We start from the raw sequence: 22,200 nt of genomic DNA, 5'->3' as shown, positions 1-22,200 counted from the left end.
CAAAATTCAATGTTCTCTTGTTATTTTTTGACTTGAGTGGATTCGATTATCGTCATCGTCATCATCATCGACTTCAGAATTCCATCTCTGAATTGCCATCTGTGGCTATGAAGCAATCAATCTGATGCTTGTTGATATGAAGCTTAATCAAAGGGTATAATCTCTGCATCCCATTTACTTGGCTCTTTTTTCTTGAATCCTCTGTTCAATTGTGACTCCTGAGCTATTGTTTGGAGGATATGCAGCTTTTCTCAGGCAGAGGTTTGAATGCATGATTCTTCGTCGATATCGACAGTTTCATGGTAACTTAAAACGTTTCTATCTATTGTCTCGATGCACTAGGCTACCGTCTTTTCAAGAATAAATCAAACAAATATGGTAAACTGCCTTTTCTCTCCAACAAATTACAGTGTAAATTAGACATAATGGACTTTAATTAATTTTATAGGTTGAAATGTACTGATTCAACCGATTTTCGCTAACAACCTTGACACTTATTTGGAAGTTAGCATGTTGCTTGTGCATATCCCAAAAGATTATCCACAGTGGACTGAAATTACAGATCAATTTTGGATCTTGTTGGTTCCACATAGATACAATTGGGTTCCACATGTTATACACTAACTTGAACTTAGAGTGGGCCAACCCAAATCGTCCTTGCAAATCTCTATCAAGTTTTGAATAATATATTTACGATGATTAGAGTACAAATCTCTATAGCTTTAGATGAAAATTGAGACTTAAAGACAAGGTTGCAATGTTTGGATCATCTCATACTATTCTCGGTCTTAATTTCGTCTAACATTCTAATAAATTTTCATTCCTTACAAATTTGAAAAGATTAAAAGATAATCTTTTAAAAATCAAGAATAGTATTTAAAGCCTCGAGTATCGAGAATGCTGCCAAATAGTCCATTTCAAGAAAATAAAACTATCACTTTATGGGGGACAACTTGACTAATAAACATTAATTAGCATATACTTAAAACTTATCTATAATTTGAAGAGCCCACCAATGAATTCGATCTCTTCATATGGGAGATTTATCTGGAGAATGATTTGTAAGAAGATTACAACATAGGACGACACTGTATTAAATTTCTGTCCATATGTACCCATTTTCTTCGATGTTTTCACATATTTACAGATAATCATGGATAGAAATGCTTACCAAGCGGGCAAGGACGGAGCAAGTACAGAAAAATATCACCTTTGCACTGTTTCTCCAATTCACCACCTCTCGACCTCTTTAGACATGAACACAAAACAAGGGTTCATATTTCCTTCATATGGTATAGAAAATGATCAAACACCATTGGGATGTACTCTACAATTACTAGCCAACCCATTGAGGCACAAACAACATGGGACTTGCAAATTCTAACTTTCACATTTCTATATCAGCAAAAGCCCTCAATAGTTATCTTTTTTCATTAAAATTTTTTGAAAATTGAGCTAGATTCATCTATCTATGAAATAATAATTGTTGTTATAAATCCATCAAGTTAAGCTCGAATTGACAATCAAACTACTATGTTTATTTGCATTTTCATTACTCAAATTATTCAAATTTCTCTTAACAGTGCAAGAAGGTCCATGATGTAAGATAAACAATTATTGAGCTATAAATCAGACCCTAGAGAGAACCAAACTTAAAACAAAAATGGAAATGGAAAAGGAAGAGGAAGAGGAAGAGGGCTAAGTTGTGAGTGAAAAATGTCGGAGAACAGTTGGAAACTGTTATCCTTTTTGTAATTACTCAATCAGTGAAGTGGGTTGGCTTGATTCCCAAGACCAAACAAACACAGAAAGAGACAGTGCAAGAAACTGGAAGAAACAGAACTCAGAAACAGCCTTTTGAATGTTCAAAATAAAAGAAGAGATTCTGAATTAAATTGATCAACCAAAGAGCTTTGGAGTTTGGATCCTTATGACAATGAATGAATGATTGATATGGTGATGATAGGGTCCGAAGATTTTTGGGTCCATATCTCTATTCACTTTTCTAACTCATTCACATCCTTTCTCATCTCTCTCACATTTTCACAACTTTTTACTCCATATGTTTCGTACACGAGTTCCAAAAGTTCATCCCTAAACTTTAACACCATGAAAGATTTTTTTCTTTTGGTTACTGACTGCTCGATTATGAACCTAAATCTGTCTTAAACAAACCATGGTTTGTAGGACTATAAATTTTGGGAAGAACTTCAGCGGAAATAGTAGCTAAATCTATGGAAAGCAAACAAGTTTCAAACGAAGAACATCACACTCATCCTGTTGCTAGATCAAGGATAAGCGGGAATCAGTGCTTTGAGCAGTGAATTTTTTTAATATATACATTACATCATTAACACAATTTCACGCCACAAAAGTTGATCAGAAAAATAATTTTAATATTTAAGATGAAATAAACAAATCTTAATCTTCTACCTAGTTGTAATGATGTCCGTACACATGCTAACACTAGATATCATCTCAATTTTCATCCTTTATTTGTCGAGAATGAAACTTTCCTGAAACAATTTTAAATGAAGTTCAAAAATGAAAACAGGGGTTTCAGAGCCCTATAAGAAAATAGATATATAACTGAACTTTTGAAGTTCTAGTCGGAATATGTGTATTGGTCTAAGATATAAGAAATCCATTGAACTTTAGAGGACATAAAATTACCGAAACATAACACCTTTCCGTCGTGCTTTAGGAGCCGACGGCGGAGTGGACGAGGAGGATGTTAACAAACAAAGCAAAAGATCAGCAAAAGCTCTAACAATGAACTTATGGGTGTTTTTCGGATTCAACCGGAGATAGCACGACAAAAGCTCTCGCAAAAACTCAGAGTCGCTCCTCACACTCTCCAATTCTCGAGCTTCCACCATCTCCTGCATTGACCGCCGGAAGTCGGCGTAAGGGTCCATTGAATATTTGGGGACTTCTAGACCTTCAGAAACCACGATGTCGTGGGATCGGCGACGGGCGGCGGAGGAGTCACAAATGGAGTTGGAGCGGCCGGGGGAGGAGAAGAAGAAGCGGCGGGAGGCGAGGACGGTGGCAAGGTCGTCGGAGATTGAGTCGTCGGCATCGGAGGAGGTGGAGAAGAAGCCATCGTCGGCGAGGGAGGAAGGGGTGAGGGAAATGGGGTTGGAGGTGAAGTAGCAGTCGGAGGATGGGGAGTGGGCGACGGCGGCCGGCGGTGAGAATTTGAGTTTGAAGAAATGGAAATTTTTTAGGAAACGGTTGGACATTTTTTCAGATGACTTGGTTGCAGTAGAAAGAGTGGAAGATTTAAACAAAGAAGAGTGCGCACGTGTGTGTTTAATTTCTTAATTCCATTTTCACACCTCATTTTTTGTTTTAAATTTTATAATTTAAATTCATACATATTTCATGACTTTTAACTAACTAAATTTTTTCTTATATTCAAAATTAGTTTTTTTTTTTTTTTTTTAAATATTTTACATCAATGTCGAACTCAATCAGATAATAGAGGTTTTAAACCTGGAAGGAGAGAGTTTCTAATACTATCTTAATGTGAAAAAAATGTCACACATCAAACAAACTCAATCTAATAATAGGATTTTCAAGCAGTGGAGGAGAGAATAATTTATAACTCCCCTAATGTAAATGTAAATGTCAAGCATAAGACAAACTCAATCTGATAATATGGTTTTCAAGCCGAGAGAGGAGAGAAATTCTAATCCTCAAAGAGAGGAGAGAAATTCTAATCCTCTCGCAATGTGAAAAATGTCACTCTCTCTGATGATAGGGATTTTAAACCACGGAAGAAGAGAATTTCTTGCAATCTTGTATGTGAAAAAACGTTGACAAACTCAATCCGATAATAGGGTTTTCGAACTAAGGGAGGAGAGAATTTCTAATACTCTCATAGTAATGTAAAAAATGTCACGCGTCAAACAAACTCAATTCGATAATAAGGTTTTCAAGCATAGGGAGGAGAGAATTTCTAATACTCTTGTAATGTGAAAAATGTCACACACCAGACAAACTCAATCCAATAATAGGGGAGGAGAGAATTTATAATACTCTTGTAATGTGAAAAATATCAAACATTAGATAAACTCAATCCGATAATAAGTATTTTAGACCATAGAATAAGAGAATTTCTAAATGTGAAAAATGTCACATCATACCAACTCAACCCGATAATGGAGTTTTCGGGCCATTGGGCCAAGGGTGGAGAGAATTCTTAGTAACTCTCACCTGAATACTGATACTACCGTAATGTAAGAAATTTTTTCCCATAGTCAAGAGGGTGGATTGATAAAAAATAAAAATAAAAAAGCTAGAGAGAAGACTAATTGAAGGGGTCCATTGCTATTTGCAATTTGTGTTATTTGAGGCCTGAGGGTGTTGTTTAGTACATGGACATTTCAACTGAGGGATTGATAGTACTGAAAGAGACGGGCAAGAGGTGATCAAAATTTGAAGCCACATGATTTGTTTTTTCTTTTAACCATTATTGTGTCATACAAAAAGTTGAAACAGTGACAGAAGACGCAAACTTTAGATGCATGTGGATTCCGACAGTGACGTTTCCTAAGGCCCAATATTTTCCTCCCACGGGGAAGAATCTATTGACCCTGTTGTTATTTGCTTTTACTCAAACCAAAGCTTCCCAAATTTGACCTTAATCCTTGTTCAAAATATGCAAGGCAGTGAAAAAAAAGTACCCACAAGAAACTGTGGATTTCTAAATTTTATGTGGGATTGTCATGCATAATGTGTAATGTTAAATTGGGTCAAAAGGGAGCGTACCCGTTGGATTGTGGTTGGAAAACAACGCAGCTTTCATCTTTTAAATGAACCTGCCCCTGCCTGCAGCTTTCGTATGGCAGCAGCCCTCCACAGGTCTGAGCCAACCCATTTCAGCTTCGCCACTTTTCCAAGTTTTCAAAACTGGACCGCCCATTGTTATATTCTATGCTTGCATGTGAAGCTTGGTCAATTCCATACGTCTTATTCACCTGTTCATTTATTGGGCTAACATGGGATCTTCATTGAAACTCGTTTGTTGCCATCTTTACTGCAAACTTGGAACACTGCAAAATCACAAACAACAGACCAACTCAAAACGGTATAATACAACGAAACAACGCACCCCCATCACCACTCTCACGCTCACTGTGGTGCATTACTAACGTTCTCATTGGGCTTGGCGGCTTCTGTCATGGACTCCGCCACCCCACCACGATGGGCCGCCTGCCTCGCATTGTTCCTCAGCTCTGCACTCATCACCCCTTCCGCATCCTGCTTCGTCGCCGCACCCTGAGATGTAGAGTCCGGCCAATCATTTCTGTGGTAAGAAGTTGTGTATTCAAACCACTTTTTAGGTAAAGCTAAAGTGGTTCAACTTATAAGCGCAAGAAATCCTCATCTCAATTCCCAAAGGGGGATTCTGTGTTCAAATCCCAATATGTAACTGGATAGTCAGTTGATGGACTTTAACTAAATTTCCAAGCCACGAGTAACTTAGTAACACACAAGAATGAGAACGAGTTAAGAATATAAATAAATAACTAAGATGGTTTACAATTTGATTAAACAATTATGACTCTGTTTCTACCATTTGAATTTTTATGTTTGGGAAATTAAGCTAATATAATTGGTTCATTTGTTTGGATATTAGTTTCCAGAATTCTACCTCTAAATTTTGAAAACTAATAATTTTTTCTACCAAGCAACCCACCCAATTTAAAAATAAAAAACTAAAATTAAAATCGTTGCAAAATTCACACTTAAAATTTCTTGCTTTGTTACTGCTTTTTGAAAACGTGGTCAAGACTAAGTCAACTTTGAAAAAAAAAAATCTAAAACTACAAATGGTAATTTTAAATTTTGGATTTTGTTTTTGAAACTTGGGTTAGAAATCAAATACTTCTAAATGTCTTCCTAAGGAATACTCACCAAAAAAATTGTTACGAATCAAAAATATACTTTTCAAAAAAAAAAAATTGTATCGAACTGAATCTATGCTATTCAAAAGCCTCGTTAGCTCATACGCACCATTAGGATGTCGTTCATCCTTACTAACCCCAGCATTGAAAGAAGCAGCCTACTGAGCACAGGCTGCGAGTCCACCTGGTATCACGGCATTGCTCCCAAATACCTCACTCTACTCATTGAATGGCAGCAGCATCGCTCTGCGGTTTATCACCTGCAGCATGAACGTTCGCTTCAAGGGCTTGTCCTATGGTGACCGCGTTCTGCACTGCTATGACAACTAAAATAATGGGTGCAGGCTCCACAAACTGCCCAACGATCTGCACTGAGAAAGAAACAAACCAAAATCAATTATAATTAATGCACACCGGAGTAAGTTTCAGATTCGAGCTTAATCAAAAGATAAAACAGAATTAAAATGTAGTTAAAAATCTTAAAAAGAGGACCTGTCTGGCCAACTGTATCAGTAATGATGCGATTACCTTGGATATCGGTCTCTTTAACAGCAACCCTTATCTCCCGTAGCATCAGTTACATCCTCGTGGCTAACGAAGCCAAAACGCAGAGCCGCCCCTACTGGGTTTGACCAAACACCATGGTCTCGGCGGTTGCATCATGTCAGTGTCCACGGGTAGTATAACCTTGGAGACAAGTTCTCCAGAGACGTTGAACACCATAGGTTCTAGCTGTTCGTGGCGGCGCGGCTGTTCTTGACATCTGTTTTCATAAAGTAAAGGATACTTATCTGAACAGATGGAGGAATGTTGCAGGTCGAGGAGAGGGACTAAAACGGTCGTTGGAACTTGGGTGGGGTAGTTGATGACACGTCGGTTCGACCAGACACGTGTTGAATCCTGATAGCTCTATCTTAAAGGAATCAAGCTGTTCAGTGCCAGCATGTCACTGTGACAGATGGCAGCTGATAAGTAAGGTGATTTTTCTTTTTAGTTACAGCCCACTGGAGACGCCATTGAAGCTGAAACTCTTGCTGGATGTGGGACGACAGAATTATTGTTTCAAGGGGAACAGCTGAAATATCTTCCATTTATACTTACTCTTCTTGACATGACAGAAAAGGAGAGAACAAATATTCTTAAGAACTACAAAAAGTTCGAACCCAATAGTGGAAATTACAGACTATAAAAAGTAACCATAAAATCTTCTGAAGAGAGAAACAACAGCTTCAGAAACTCGATCTACTCGATCTATAGGAAACTCAGAAAAACCCCACAGTTGGATATGGACGATTCAAAATTTTCATGGTCTACCGAGAAATTTCTAGTGCAAATGTTGAAAATGAAGAAGGTTTCGAGTAAGCTCAAGACAGTATTAGGGGTGAAGTTTTCACTTCCATCTGAACCCATTAACTATTTCTACCTTTCAAGTTTCTGAAACAAAAATGCTTTGACATCCTCACCGTCTGTATGAAACTTACTTATTCACCACTAAATATCTCCCTACCAAGCCATTTTCCTGTAGTGAGAATTCTCATGATCTTATTTCAGTGGAACCACAAATCTAATTCCAATTCCTAAGAGTTTTGGCAAACAACCACGAAGGCGCCCAACATAGCCTTCATTAAGAAATACAACCATTTGATTCGATAGATCCAGTCAGTATAGCCAAATTTATTGACTTTTTATATCAATTCCTTACATTCCCATTTTTCGATACACAACACAAGTCAACAAGACAACTATAAACCCTTTTTATAAGCCCGCAGACAAGACTACGTTCGATTACATTATGTAAAGTTAGATCTTTCTTACTCAATCTTCCCGACTTGCAATCTCCAATCCATTACCTGCATAGACATGAATTGTTTACCAACTGATCAAATACCAGAACGTCTAAACATACAAGTACTAATCATCACTCATCAATCAGCAATCAGACTCCAGAAAAACAAAATTTCTTTATCAAGCATGCTGGAAGAACAGAGCAAATTATCGAAAGATGAAAGCTGATAACAGAATTCCAGTACAGGAAAACAGGATTTTAATAACATATTCACACACACACACACACACACACAAAGAACGAGAAAGAAGAAAAAAAAAATGGCTAGGGAAAAACTTACCATCTGGATCAAAGAAGAAGACTTGCTTTACCTTCCCATTTGGTAGGGTTTTCTCAAATGTCTGTATGCCCTTTTCCTGCAGCAAAATAAAAATTAGTGTGGCCACATCTAAGGAAAGCGCAAACTTCCTATAAACCATTAGAAAATATTTCCAAAGAATTGTTCCTGCATACAAATTTATATAGTCGAATAAGTTCGAACTACGTTGTTTTTTTCTTTTCTCCGTATTCTGTACTTATTTTATTAATTCAACATCACTTTAGATTGAATTCTTGGGTTACACTATAAATTTAGCATTCAAATTGAAATACATTATAATAGTGATTAGTGAACTAATCTCATTAAGTTCTTCAAAGAAGACTTCTGAGAGCTATAATGATTACTTACTCTCTGACAGACTCGAGTGTTAGTGGAGATTAGAACTAAAATTCCTCCTAATTAGCAAATTATAGAGCCAGACAATCCGAAATCAATTCTTCATGCAAATCATACAGTTCATCTCGTAATCCCGGAGTTTTTTATGCTTGGTATAGTTAAACCCTAATGTACAACCAAATAAATGGACAGAGCAAAAATCTCGAACAGTTTCCAAACTACTACGACGAAGAAATCAAAATCGAAAGGATAATTTGTAAATTTACCTTGAGAGAATGAACGACAGAGTCGAAATTGGAACTGGAAACAGAGAAGCAGATGTGGTGACCTCGGGGAAGATGGCTAGGATCGACAACGGGTGACGTGGCGCTCCATGGACCTTCAGGAAGCTTGGATTTAGGGTCTCTCTGGATGAGGTGAAGTTGAAAGGCAGAAGGAAGGTTCAGCCAAATAACCTTGAGTTCTCCAAAATTTGGACTCTCAATTTCCTCGAATCCAAACATCTGCACCGCCAAATAACAACCGCCATGAACAAAAAAGCTGTTGTGAAATGAAAGAAAAGAAGGTAGAAGATAGAGATTGTAGACCTCTTTATAGAATTCAGAAAGGCGATGGATATCCGAAGATTCTCTAGCTATGTGGGCGAGCGACGCTGCTTTTGCTACTGGAACCGCCATTTTTCTCCCTGAATAAGAACTGTACCGATTTGGATGCTTCGTCGGAGATCCTCGTGCTTATATCTTGCACGACGTCCAAGATAATTATCAGATTACACGATTTCATTTTAATTCTTAATTTTTTTATAAAACTAAAAAAATTGTATTAATACTGTTTTTATAATTTTATTGATATTTTTTAAATACGTTATTATATATATTTTTTAATTTTTTAAAATGTTGGAGTATTGATGAAAATACTAATAATTTTAATCTAAAAATAACGATAAAAATAAGTTTCAAGCATTTATAAATATATTTTATTAATTTAAGATAAAATTATCTATTTAATCTAATCTTTTCGAATTTTTTAAATTTACTTAGATACAGAATTAATAGTTCTATTAAACATCACATTTATGTTTTATATTTATTGATTTAGTTAATTTTAAAAAAATCAAATTTGTGAGAAGGCCACCAAAAATAAGATCGATACAAAATGGACCCGATACCAACCAAACTCGAGATGGACAAAAACACAAACCATCTCGGACCTATCCAAGAGGGAAACCAAAATCTAAGGTTATCTCATTCCTAATCACTTGACACGTCATTTTATGACACTTCATCTTCAAGTAATGAAAAGTTTTGATGATCCGTGTCAAATGCTAAAGGTAGAATTACGTATTATTATAGTATTGCAGATTTCCTCGAGAATAAATAAATTAATAATTGAAACGTTTGCAAATGTGGGTTATGTTTGCATTTATTTTATTCTTGTTTATCCAATAATTTTTTTGTTGGAAGACTTTAACTTTACCTAATAAATTCGTGGTTCTTATTAATACCTTTTATTAAATAAAGACAGGTTAAATCAAAAAAATTAGTCAAATATTGCTACTGGAACATTATTCTTGACGTTTCATAAAAGGTTCTAAAATTTAAAATATTGGACACAGTGACAACTTGAAAGGGAGCGATAATGACTTTTGAGATATCACTACACTTAACCGTCTGTCTAAGTCCATCCAACGCGAATCAATATTGACCACTTTGACCCATTTAGTATAGTCGGTCATGTGGCAGCTCCAAGCATGGTTGGTTGGAGAAGAACCAGAAATGATGTCCAGAGACAGATTCACCGAACAAAGTGGAAGAATGGGCAATTGGCCATCAAGAAACACTAAGGGAACTGATGCTAGTGAATCTAAATTGGAACATATATTCCTAACTTTTGAGTGCCTTTTGTGCAATAATGGAGAAGGCAATGGCCATAGCCCACAAACATTGATTAATCAGCAAAAACAAACACAGTGAAATGAATCAGAACCCAACACAGTGAAATGAATGAAGGTTGAAGAAAGTTTGCCAAGTTCTTTAGTAATATCATCATGTTCTATGTAAATTCAAGCTATTTTGATTCAGAAAGAGAGAAAAAATCAGAACAATCAGCTCAACCCAGAAGAAAAGTGAACACAGATTTCATTAAGTTGCTCAATAAATGGAAAATGGCGACACAGGGATTCTGTTTACTGTACAAGAACTAAATGGCCACCTTTAAAACCCCCATTCTTATTCCCCCACGTACCTTCTCCGGCGTCCTCCCTCTTCGGAACCGTCACCACGAGTTTCCCGTTGGCGAACGCGGCGGTTGCAAGCTCTGGCAGAGTTGTATCCGGCAGTCGAAATCTCCACATGTCGATCTCCAGTTCCTCTAACGTCGATTCCAGAGCCCCAATTTGTCTAACCACAACCTTGATAACGCCAGGATGGATTTGAACCGTATGCGCCCTAAATTCGTCGCTAATTCCATTAGTTTCCGCTACGAATCGGAAGCAATCAGAGTTTTCGAGAATCGAAACATCGGCATCAGATCTAAATGGAAGCTCCAAAACCCGACTGAAAACATGGGGCAACCGCCGCAGTTTCTTAGGGTTTAAACCTAGAAACGATTGAGCACGAGAAAGCGAGTTACGACCATTTGGATTCTGCCTATTCGAGACTGGATGAACCTTCTTCATGGCGTCGATTGATTCTTCTTCTACCTCCGTTCTTGTCTAATAGATATATATATATATATATATATATAGCGAAATCAATGATTCTCTGATGAAGTACGGAACATCAATTCCAAAAAGGAATCAAAAGCTTGATCAGATCGTTGAAGTTCGATTGAGAAGGAAGATTCATCAAGGAATTGAAACTATTGGGGTAGCGGCTGCCGCGTAACTTTTTGGGGGAAAATCGGAGTCAAAAACGGAAACGGAAACAAAAACAAATTATGTAAACAGTGAAATTGAAGCCAATGAAAGAATCGGAGAAATAAGAAGGTGGCGTTGCCAAAGGGAGAATTCTTTTTGCAGAGAATGTTTGCGAGAAAAGGAAGGAAGACGAAGACGAAGACGAAGACAAAAAAATGGCTATAGGCCGTCGGAGGAAGCTCCGTTTATTCTTGGTGTTGCAGAGTGGGAAAGGGAGAGGAGGACTCGCTCCATATATATATATATGAAAGCTTCGGTTATTAGAAAGAATTGTTTCAAGCTAAGCATCATAGTCGGCTATCTCTTGGGCTTGTTCTCTTTAAATGAGTTTATCTAACTTTGTAGTCTCTTTTGCATGTCCGCTACTACAAAGGCTAATGAAAAATAGACCTCTACCTATTTCTTCTTATGCGGAGATAGCTAAGTGTAGTTTTAAAGTTTGGATAGGCTGGGCTCAATTAACATGAACAGATTTGTGGGTGGAATCTCGACACATAGCTCACTATCAACTCACCCCTGATTAGTATACTGATTTGACTATGAAACTACGCTACTTAATTGTTAAGGAGAACTTTGACATAGTCCTAAGCATGTCATGATCGCTCACAACGCCATATGATTGAAAAAATATGATTGTGACACTAAGCACACAGTGCATATTGCTAGTATAGCTATTGACTTAATCATCATATTCTTGAGATAATTCTTGCTCTTATTCGAATATGGTTTCAGTTAATTCACGTATCTCTTCACCGAAAAAAAACCCATTTGAATCCAAAATGAAGCCCATTTCACTAGATATTGTACTCAAAAGAAAAAAAACTTATGACCATGTTCTCACAACTCAAACTCTCTCGAGAAGACTTAATCAGCTCATTCAAAGTATTATGTAAAAAAATTGAGCTTAAAATATCCTCTAGTTAGCACACACTCAAATGTCTCGATAGATAATTAAACAACCTTTGGATGTGTCGGAACGTGGATCCGTAGCTATTACATATAAATACGATCAATCTAATCTAAAACCATTGCACACTTATCAAACATAAAACAGAACATCTGTTTCTGAATTTTTGTTGTAAAAGTACAAAATAAGGCTGTTTACAGAAAAACATCTAAAGCAGCAGAACAAGAACATGCAATAAAGTCCAGTGGTACCATTCAATGGTGGCTGCCTTAGCAACTTGACATGTTTCTGGTTTGACGACTAAAAAGGAAAATTTCTGGTTCTTGAAGTTGGGATAGGAATCAGAGTATGTGGCAAACAGCAGGACCCCCCACCACATGTGAGGTTGTTTGGGTCCCTTGCTGATGCATAAATGGAAAGGTCTATATGTACAAGAGTCTATTTCAATCTGGTCGGCAGGCAAAGTTTGGCAATCTATGAACTGTTTTGAGACTTAAATTGGTTTCATTTCAACATCTGAGCTCTGTTTTGAGGTGGGATCAGGAGTTTCCTCTGGAAGAAGGCCAAGGAGGGGCAAAGGTAGCAATGAGCTCAGATTGCATATGATTACTAGAGTGGTTAAATTGTTAAATCTATCTTTAGTGATACCAAAGAGTTGAGTCAAAGCAGCGCCTATCAGACCTCCAAGAAGGTTCCCTCCATTGAATACTGACATGAGTGTTGCAAAAAGTGTGGCTTCCATTCCCTCTGGACATAGTCTTGCTGCTAGCACCAGAACAGGCATGAAAGAAGCCTGAAAAACAAGTTGAAGTTAGCCTTTCCTCAGAAGAATTGTAACAAGCCATGCTACCGGATATTGTCCTTTTTGGCTTTCCCTTCCGAACTTCCCCTCAAGATTTTAAAACACGTCCAATAAGGAGATGTTTCCACATGCTTACAAGGAATGCTTCGTTCCGCTCGGTGTCTGGCTCCGTTACCATTTGAAACCGCCCAAGCCCAAGCCCACCACTAATAGATGTTGTCTTCTTTGGGCTTTTCCTTCCAGGTTTCCTCTCAAGGTTTTAAAACGCGTCCACAAGGGAGAGGTTTCCACATCTTTATAAAGAAGGTTTCGTTCCCCTTTCCAACAACGTGGGATCTCACATAAGTTTTCCCCTATGACTTTACCTTTTTTGTCTGTCTTACTAGATATGAAGTGAAAGAATGTAGCTATCCTTGAGAATAATTTGCAGTGAAGAACAATGACAGAGGTGTAGCACTTTATGAAAAAACATACTACCTGACCAAGAACTGTGATGATTAAAGAGTCCCCAATAGTAAACCAACCATCGCTTATGCCGAACTTTCGATTCAATCCAGTAATAAGAAAAACCTATGCCACACACATAAGCAAGAACTTAGACACAAAGAAAATGAGGCACTAATTTTCTGTTTGTTTCTAATAAACACCAGCACAAAAGAGGAGGAAAACTGTGTGAACCTGTGTCATCCCAAGAGCTGAACCAACTATTGACATGATTAGAAAAATTTTCCTCAGAGCAACATTTTTAAGAAACCCATTGTACAACCCTACACCAATGAAAGATGCAACTGAAGTAACCAGCTTAACTCGTCCAAGAAACTCGGCTGTGAATCCGAGTTTATTTGTGCTGAGAAAATATGTACGGATGTCAGATCTCAAGTACTTAAAACCAACAAAATGATTGTTCAACTCAGATATTGCACTTACACAAAGAAGAACATTGCCGAGTCTGATTGTGGCGTTGCCTGCCACAGAAAAAGGAATAGTGTGGGAAGATATATATTTGGCTGTCTAATAGCAGTCCATATATTAAATATGTGCTGTTTAGAGGTTTCAAGAAAACTCAAGCCACTTTTAGGAAGATTAGGCTCATTTAATGAGGCATAAACACGCTTTTCTTCAACAAGAACAGCAACTGCTGCTGTTATCAAAGGTAACAAGGCTGTTACTCCAAATACAAACCTGAGAGATCCAAATTGAAGAGTACATTCATAAGGTTTAATGCTTAACTTACTACTAAGAAAACTACAGTCAAATGAAAAATATAAATATCGGTATAAATATATTACCTTACACCATAAGAATCCACCAGGGAGCCACTAATGTAGGAACTAACAATACCACCAAAAGCAGATGATCCCCAGCATAGCGACTGGAGAGAACCGGACATACTTGGTGATTCACCACGAGCCCTCTCTACGACCATCGAGTCTACCACCTACATTAATGTTCAGTATAGTCAAAAGCGAGTTTCGGTAGCGTGAAACTCGTTCCATGGTCAATCCATTATGCAATTTCTGCCAAAAAAAAAAAAAAAGCAATGTAGGCCGGCAGAGAGAACTTTTGTAAGATTATTTTCTAAAGAACAAAGCTTTACATGAAGGCAAATGAACTTAAAAATAGAGCAAAAGGGAATAATAGTAAAGACATACAACATCAGAAAACGCCACAGAAAGAGACCCGAGAAGTATACACATAGCAGCACTATACTTGCTATTAACAAGGATGGCCATAAAGCTCCATGAGAATGCACCAAGAAGCCCTGATAAAATCAAGTATGACCTTCTTCGGTAACCAAAAAGAGGAACAGAGTCACTGCAATAACCAAACAGTTATTATGAAAATGTACAAGAGAGGAAAGTAGTTGAGCCCTGAATACTGTGCGAGAGAGGAACTTATACCTAATAAACCCATAGAGGGGTTTGATCAGCCATGGCAATGCAGCGAAACCAGAAATTACAGCTGACTGTCTAGTCAAACACATACATGATTCATTAGAATTGTATCAATGCTCTTCCAACTATTCATATCTTAGAAATGCAGAAATTACATGTAATAGTCCAAGCCCATCGCTAGCAGATATTGTCTTTTTTGGACTTTTTCTTGAGGTTTTTAATCTACTAGAAGAGAGATTTTCACACTCTTATAAAGAATGTTTCATTCCTCTCTCCAACCGATGTGGGATCTTACAATCCATCCCCCTTCGGGGCCCAGCGTCCTCGCTAGCACTCGCTCCCTTCTCCAATCGATGTGGGACCACCCAATCCACCCCCCTTCGGGGCCCAGTGTCCTCGCTAGCACACCGCTTGGTGTCCACCCCCCTTCGAGACTCAGCCTCCTCGCTGGCACATCGCCCGATGTCTAGCTCTAATATGAACTATAAAGATCCAAGCCCACCGCTGGCAGATATTATCTTCTTTGGGCTTTCCCTCCGGGCTCAAGGTTTTTAAAACGTGCCTACTAAGGAGAGATTTCCACACCTTTATAAAGAATGTTTTGTTCCCCTCTCCAACCGATGTAGGATCTCACATTACAAGCAAAGTTCTTAAAATGACTGCAAAACACACGGCGAAGTTAAGCCATGTGAAGAATAGTGCACGCTCTACATGAACTTCAGTTAAAGTGCAACATCAAAGACAATGAAGTTCTGCATTTTCTGGTCAATAAATACCACAGTTAGCAGAAAAGAACCATGAATGTAAAGAAATTACATACCTCAGCAGGATCTAAATGCAAATCATCTTTTAAATAAAAACTGACAGCAAGCTTTGCAAGTTCTAAAACTCCTTGAACAAAATACACCATTGCAACAGCAACATTATCAGGGGTTAAATCTACACCAAAGAATTTGACTCCACTCAACCAGTATCCAGAATGACCATTATTACTATCAGAGGACAACTCTCCATCTACAGGTGAGATCAACGGGTCCTCTTCCTCTACACCTGGACCAAGTTCATATGACCAACCTTAGTAATCTAATGCCATTCAACAATTAAGCAGTCAAAAAAGCCTCAAAAGGGGTTTTACATATATATATATTTCCGCAATTCAACGCCAACCAAATCCAGACTCAAATAGCAGTAGTTCATCGAATCAATAATTTGAAACAGAATGAAAATTCCTCGGGGAAGTGTGTTTGATTGATTGATGAATTTACCATTGTTGGAGCAGGGAAGGGTGGGGTCGTCCAATTCGGATCCGGTAGTTGGAATCGAAACGGGTTGCGACATGAAGTTTCAAAGTAGGTCCCGTCGCATCCGTTCTTGGGGATCCAGTGGAGCAAGGGATCGGGAATGAAGACGAAACTGTACGATTATAATGTCAAAATCACCATCCAAATCCAAATCCAAATCCAAACACCCTTTTTCTGAAGTTTATTGCCCCTTCCGATTTCTGCTCGCTCTGTTCGTGAAAATTATCTCCAGCTTCCAGTCAAACGACGAACGCAACGCTACTCCTTGGATTTGGCTCGCAGATGTTTTATGGATCTTGGATCTTGACCCGCTTAGCTACTCGAAATTTCTGTAAATGTTTTCTTTTTTACCGGGATTCCGTTGAATTTTGATCGACATATTTTCATCCATATTTCTACATGTTCATAAGTTCTTGATGAATCGATATTTTCATTTATATTGTAAAAAATCAACGAAACATAAAAAAAAAAAACGACAAAATACTACGAATGTAAATATAATATGAATTATTTGCATTTTAACTTATTTTAAAAGTATAAATTATGTATTTATTAATTTAAATATTTTTCTTTTTACATTTTTTTTTTAATATTCCACCTTATAACAACTCTCCAACATTTACATTTTTTCTACGCTACTCTTATAAGAAATATTGTTCATTTTGACTCATTGCCTATAGTAAAAATAGGTTTCGGACCCTTATAAGAAATGTTTCATGCTCTCGAGTTGGGATCTAACCATCCACCCCCTTGAGAGTCTAGTGTCCTTGCTAGTACACCGCCCGTTGTTTGCCTCTGATACCATTTGTAAGATACCAAATTCACTATTAGGAGATATTGTCCACTTTGGACTATTACATATCGTCGTCACCTTCACAGTTTTAAAACACGTTTACTATTGAGAGATTTCCACACCCTTATAAATGAATGTTTCGTTCTCCTCTCCAACCAATGTGGGATCTAACCGTTATTGAACCTAATATTATATATATATATATATATATATATATATATATATATCATTTAAGACATACGGGATGGTGTAATCCAGGTGACTGTGGATGCACCCAAAGCTTAGAACGACTAGTGAGGCCCACGTAGACACATTGGAAAAAAAAACGCTATGAACATGAGCATACAAATAGGACGATTACAATTTGTAAAAACTCGAGAGAAATTAAAATAAAAATAAGGTGCACACGAGTATGTAGTCATCCAACTTAGTACTCTTAAGTTCCGACGGTATAGGGTATAATATTATTAAAAAAGTGCATAATTAAAAGTGGATTAAAAAGAGAGATTAAACACACATAATTGCCACAGTAAAAAAGGTAAAAATTTTGAAATTATTAGAAAATAAAATTCTGTAATTAAACCTAAAACAAAATTCCAATTGTACATCATCCGGCCTTTGGGTCCGTGAGTGTAGCCAGAAAGAACAAGAAAACAGAGCACAAGGAATCATTTTCCGGGAAAATCCAAGAAAATCAAATCAAATCCCACCATTGTTTTAATGATCATCAGATTCGAGCAGTTTCCATGGCGTTTGTTCGTTCAATCCCCTCCTTCTTCCTCCAGCATCATCTCTTGATATCGACATTCATGGCTGCAAAACGCCTTATCGCCTCTGTAAAAACAGAACCGATGAGAATTGGAAATGGAAATGGAAGAAGAAGAAGAAGAAGATAAGTTCATGAATTTTCAGATTCGGACCTGTAAATGTAAATATCTTTGCCTTCTTCGAGTTTCTTTTTGCAATTGTAACAAAAACTGAGGAAATTTTCAGAGGAAAAGCTCGTTCGATCTCTGAAATACCCATTTTCTTTTCTCGCCGGTGAATATACGCCGGCGCCGCTTTCAATTACGCAATCGCCGAATATGTGAGTGGTTCGAGGATTTGGGCCGTGAGAGATCACGCAAGTGTAGTCCTCTGATTGTTCGATTTCGTCGGCGGAGAGACAGCCGGTGAAAACCAGAGGCGAAGTTGGAGTTTCATGGCCGGAGCTCGACGATTTCTTCGCTGGAGACAGAGATGAAACAGGGGATAAGGAACCCAGATGAGGATTCCTCGTCTTGATCCCGAATTCCGCCGGCGATAATGGAGACTCGTCGGTCGGAGAAACGAACTGCGGTAGAGGAGGAATTTGAATCTTTAATTGAGATCCCAACAGAACCATTCTGGTGTCAGATTTTGTGGGTTTCTGATCGGAATTCTCCTCCGTTAGAGCATCGACAATGCCGAGACCGATCCCTTTCGAATCCCACGGCCGTTTGGACTCTGTTAATGGCGTTCTGGGCGAACTTGATTCCGACCAAAACGAACTTCTCAGACCCAAAAATGGTTCGAGAATTGAAGTTGGACTCATTATAGCCTCTGTTTCGGAAAATCCCTTTGAAGAAGAACTTCTAAACAATCTCGGAGAACCAAAGAAAGACGAACTCAATTTCCTGTTATTACTCATCGGAGAAGGTAAACAGCCACCGCCACCGCCACCGTCACCGCCACCGCCCATTGCTAATTCAACTTCAAGATCTAATTCCCCTGGAATCACAACACGAAACCCAGTAAGAAAAAAAAAAAAACAGCTACCCATTTAAGGAATTCAAACTTGGGACTCACCGGAAAAGACAAGAACTGGTGAAGATGATCGGAAACTACCATGGACAGATTTTGGGTGACTTCCATTAGTGAAAAGTGAATAAAAAAGGAGAGAAACAGAGAATCAAAGCTTCGTTAATTCATCCATCCATCCATCCCCCGGGTTTAGCGCTCCAAAAGGCTGATTAAAAGGAAAGCAGACGTGCAGGAACAGGACGACAAGAACAGAGGAAAAAAACAGAGAAATTTAGATTTGTGTTTCTTTCTGCTTTTGCTTTCTAATTCATCTTTTTTTGTTTTCTATTTCGGCTTTTGTTCTGACAATCTCTGAAAAGGGTTCAAGCCGCTAACATAAAGGAAACAAACAAAAAAAAAATGAAGCTCGTAAAACCAGAAACCATGAAAATTCAAGAACAACGGCGCAGAATAATGATCAGTTTTTGAGTTTCTCCATTATGGGTTGCGTTTTGTTTATTATTTCTGGGCAGTTTCCTACTGGTAGTGGGTCGAGCGGAGGAGGAGGAAGAACACGGCGGAGGAGGAGGAGGAAGAAGAAGAAGAAGAAGAAGAAGATTATTGATCAGAATTGGCTGAAGAAAGGGAATATATAAACTCCCACTCGGCCACGCCCTTCCGGCTGAGGAGACCGTCAGCCACTTACCTGACCCACTACCACACTCACTTTTAATTTTATTTATTTATTTATTCTCTAATAAATCTTATTAAAATATACACTGAAATTAAATTACAATATTTCAAAATAAGTTAAATAGGTAAAATATTTTGTTTTGACTCCATTATTTTAAAATTAAAAAAAGTGTTTCATTTTTTATTTTAATAGTTTTTAAACTTTTAATAAATTTTTTAATTTTTGAGATCGTGTAGGGTGTAAAAACTTTTTACTACACAGCATTTCAAAATTGTGAAGTTTGATGACAATACATAATAAATCAAAACGGATAATATCTACTAGCTATAGGTTCGAGTTATTTCAAATGGTATTATAGTCAGTTATCAGAAGGTGCAAGACATTAATTGGAATAAGGCTAAACCCTTTAAAAAGTAGACACGTTTTACAACAATGAGACTTACGACTATATAAGCAACAAATTATATGAGAGTTAAATACGGAACGATGTACAAAAAGAACCATCTTAAACCACTAAAGTGGCTGATTGTGGCAAAAAAAAAAAAAAAAAATATATATATATATATATATATATATATATAAACACTTAAAAATGCCAGAATTGGTAAAATTTTAAAGAGCCGTAAAAACAATGTTTTTACCGACAAAAAAGGTGTTTACTTTTACCAATTTTCCTCCAAAAAAAAAAAAGAAAAAAAAAACTTATATAATAAGTGTTCCTTTAAACTTTTTTTTTTCTTTTTGTAAATTGGTTATTATTTTTAGCTGACGTGTCAATTAAAAAAAATAAAATAACGGAATTGTCATCAAAATACGCAATTTCTTCTAATATATTTTGTCTTCACTCACATATATCACAGTACAAATATATTTTAAATTATGTTCCTAAGTTTAGATACTATGTAATAGCTTTTTATTGAAAAAATTAATTAAAGTAAATGAATTATTTAGTATGGTTGTTACTTATACGATACTATGTCGTAGCTATTTATTAATTATCATAGCTACTGACTATTTCTATGATATTAGATATAACATAGATATATGATTGAGAAGTCAAATGAAATTATTTATTTAACTATAAATCGACCAATCTATAAACGACATCTAATAATTAAAATTATTTATATTCCAATGTCCATGCACCTTAAATATAGGCTCAGCGACATTAGTAATAAATTTAACATGTTAGCTCAAATATAATATAATAATTTAAAATTGTTCTTGATTAATTAAAAGTATTTATAAATAATTTAGTTGTCGGCTTAGCTTTGCCGGCTCAGCTGGGAGTGTAAGCGGCTAAAAGTAAGGGGGTTGGTGTGGGGCCCGTAGAACAACAGTTAAAGAACCGGGTGGAAAGTTCACGGACCGGCTCGTGGGACCATGGCCATAAAGCTCGGAAAAATAAATAAATTAATTAAATTAAATTAAATTAAATAAAAGGAATGGGCCCCACTTAACTCTAGTTAAAAGAGCCGGATTCTTTGTCCGGTTCGGTCCCACGTTTATTCTAATGTTCCGTCGTGGTCTCACCCACGGTTATTTAATTTCTCTGATTATATTATTATTCTGAAATTTATGCCATTATCTACCTTTTAAAATGACTTAATTACCCTGACAATATATTCAAAACTCGAGTCAACGTAGGGGTATTATGGGGATTTTGAATTGAGTGAAGAATATGGAATGGAATGGGCCCCTTCGAAAAAGATGAGTAGTTGATGAGCCTGAGAGTCCCAATAATGTTTCATCATAACTCAACCAATCACACGCCACGCTTTTATAATATTTAATTCCCATTTTTTTCTTTTTCTTTTTTATTTTTCAATTTTTCAATTCCCAAAAAACGAAAAATAAAATAAAATATTTTTTTTTTATTTTTATTGAATTTTTACATATTAAAATTAATAAAATAAAAAAGATGGTCTCATCCTCTAAATGGGTTAAGTACGTTTATTAACTGAATCTTTATGAAAAAAAATTAATTTATAATTTTTTTTAATTTTTTAATGAAAATATTTATCTCTTCTAATTAATTAACTTTAAGTATTTTTCTCTTAAAAATGTTGACATGACATGCACGAGAAATCTAGTTAGATAACTATCCATAATAATTTACCTAATCTACCTACCTACTTGTCTGGACTAAATTTATTTATTTTTTAATTTATTTAATTAGCATAATTTATCTAATAAATCATATACGTTGAAAAATTCACCAATATAATAAAGTTTTAGAATTTATTTTAATTATACACATTGTATTTTCAATGACTTGCATTTTGAAGCATCATAACAAAAATTAACAAATAAAAAATTAATAATACTAGTAATTTATTATTTAAAAAAAATCTAGAAATGTGATGGTATTCCTTCTGTACTTGATACAATACAATATTTGAGTTCAAGCGTGATGTCACTTTATGTATTATTTAACTATTTTTATTATCATCAATATTTATTTTAATTATTTTATTAATAATGTGAATATAAATACCCCAGTAATAAAGTCATTGACTTTGGCTATATTATTATTATTTATTTATTTTCTTTGAATCCATTGAAAGCTTCTTATTATATATTTATTTTTAGTTAATTAAACTATACAATAATTAATAAATGTTGGACTTGTTTCATGTGTCTATATCTTATCTTTGAAATTAATTAGATTAACTTTTAATTATTTGTTTATGATTTTAATTTTTTTTTCCAAA

At 36.4% G+C, this 22,200-nt stretch overlaps 5 protein-coding genes and 1 pseudogene across 6 annotated transcripts; all 6 read right to left on the bottom strand.

Annotated features, from left to right (window-relative positions):
* Positions 1–898: 898 nt before the first annotated feature.
* Positions 899–7,107, bottom strand: LOC111499100 (annotated as a pseudogene).
* Positions 2,131–3,368, bottom strand: LOC111499099 (transcription repressor OFP12-like). Its single transcript, XM_023150562.1, has one exon. The coding sequence runs from the start codon at positions 3,243–3,245 to the stop codon at positions 2,670–2,672; it is 576 nt and encodes a 191-aa protein (XP_023006330.1). The 5' UTR covers positions 3,246–3,368; the 3' UTR covers positions 2,131–2,669.
* Positions 7,108–7,480: 373 nt separating the features above from the next.
* LOC111499101 lies at positions 7,481–9,193 on the bottom strand. Its single transcript, XM_023150563.1, has 4 exons — positions 9,004–9,193; positions 8,683–8,919; positions 8,042–8,117; positions 7,481–7,765 (listed from the first exon to the last, which is right to left on the bottom strand). The coding sequence occupies exons 1-4, from the start codon at positions 9,091–9,093 to the stop codon at positions 7,731–7,733; spliced, it is 438 nt and encodes a 145-aa protein (XP_023006331.1). The 5' UTR covers positions 9,094–9,193; the 3' UTR covers positions 7,481–7,730.
* Positions 9,194–10,525: 1,332 nt separating this feature from the next.
* On the bottom strand, positions 10,526–11,603 carry LOC111499177. The gene has a single exon (XM_023150687.1). The coding sequence runs from the start codon at positions 11,091–11,093 to the stop codon at positions 10,602–10,604; it is 492 nt and encodes a 163-aa protein (XP_023006455.1). The 5' UTR covers positions 11,094–11,603; the 3' UTR covers positions 10,526–10,601.
* Positions 11,604–12,302: 699 nt separating this feature from the next.
* Positions 12,303–16,653, bottom strand: LOC111499111 (folate-biopterin transporter 1, chloroplastic-like). Its single transcript, XM_023150588.1, has 9 exons — positions 16,203–16,653; positions 15,758–15,987; positions 14,944–15,008; positions 14,695–14,857; positions 14,332–14,480; positions 13,970–14,224; positions 13,721–13,889; positions 13,520–13,612; positions 12,303–13,033 (listed from the first exon to the last, which is right to left on the bottom strand). Exons 1-9 carry the CDS (start codon positions 16,273–16,275, stop codon positions 12,734–12,736), a joined length of 1,497 nt encoding a protein of 498 aa, XP_023006356.1. The 5' UTR covers positions 16,276–16,653; the 3' UTR covers positions 12,303–12,733.
* Positions 16,654–17,552: 899 nt separating this feature from the next.
* LOC111499383 (protein MARD1-like) lies at positions 17,553–19,414 on the bottom strand. Of its 2 annotated transcripts, XM_023150976.1 has the most exons (3): positions 18,859–19,411; positions 17,952–18,780; positions 17,553–17,865 (listed from the first exon to the last, which is right to left on the bottom strand). In XM_023150976.1, exons 2-3 carry the CDS (start codon positions 18,749–18,751, stop codon positions 17,793–17,795), a joined length of 873 nt encoding a protein of 290 aa, XP_023006744.1. In that variant the 5' UTR covers positions 18,752–18,780; positions 18,859–19,411; the 3' UTR covers positions 17,553–17,792. The 2 variants fall into 2 exon arrangements, with proteins under 2 accessions (XP_023006744.1, XP_023006742.1); XM_023150974.1 differs by having other exon boundaries at positions 17,952–19,414.
* Positions 19,415–22,200: the final 2,786 nt, after the last annotated feature.

The sequence above is a fragment of the Cucurbita maxima genome, unplaced genomic scaffold, assembly GCF_002738345.1.
Source record: "Cucurbita maxima cultivar Rimu unplaced genomic scaffold, Cmax_1.0 Cma_Scf00026, whole genome shotgun sequence".
Lineage (NCBI taxonomy): Eukaryota > Viridiplantae > Streptophyta > Magnoliopsida > Cucurbitales > Cucurbitaceae > Cucurbita > Cucurbita maxima.
The sequence above is the reverse complement of the archived record's forward strand: the minus strand, read 5'-3'. Positions and strand labels throughout refer to the sequence as shown.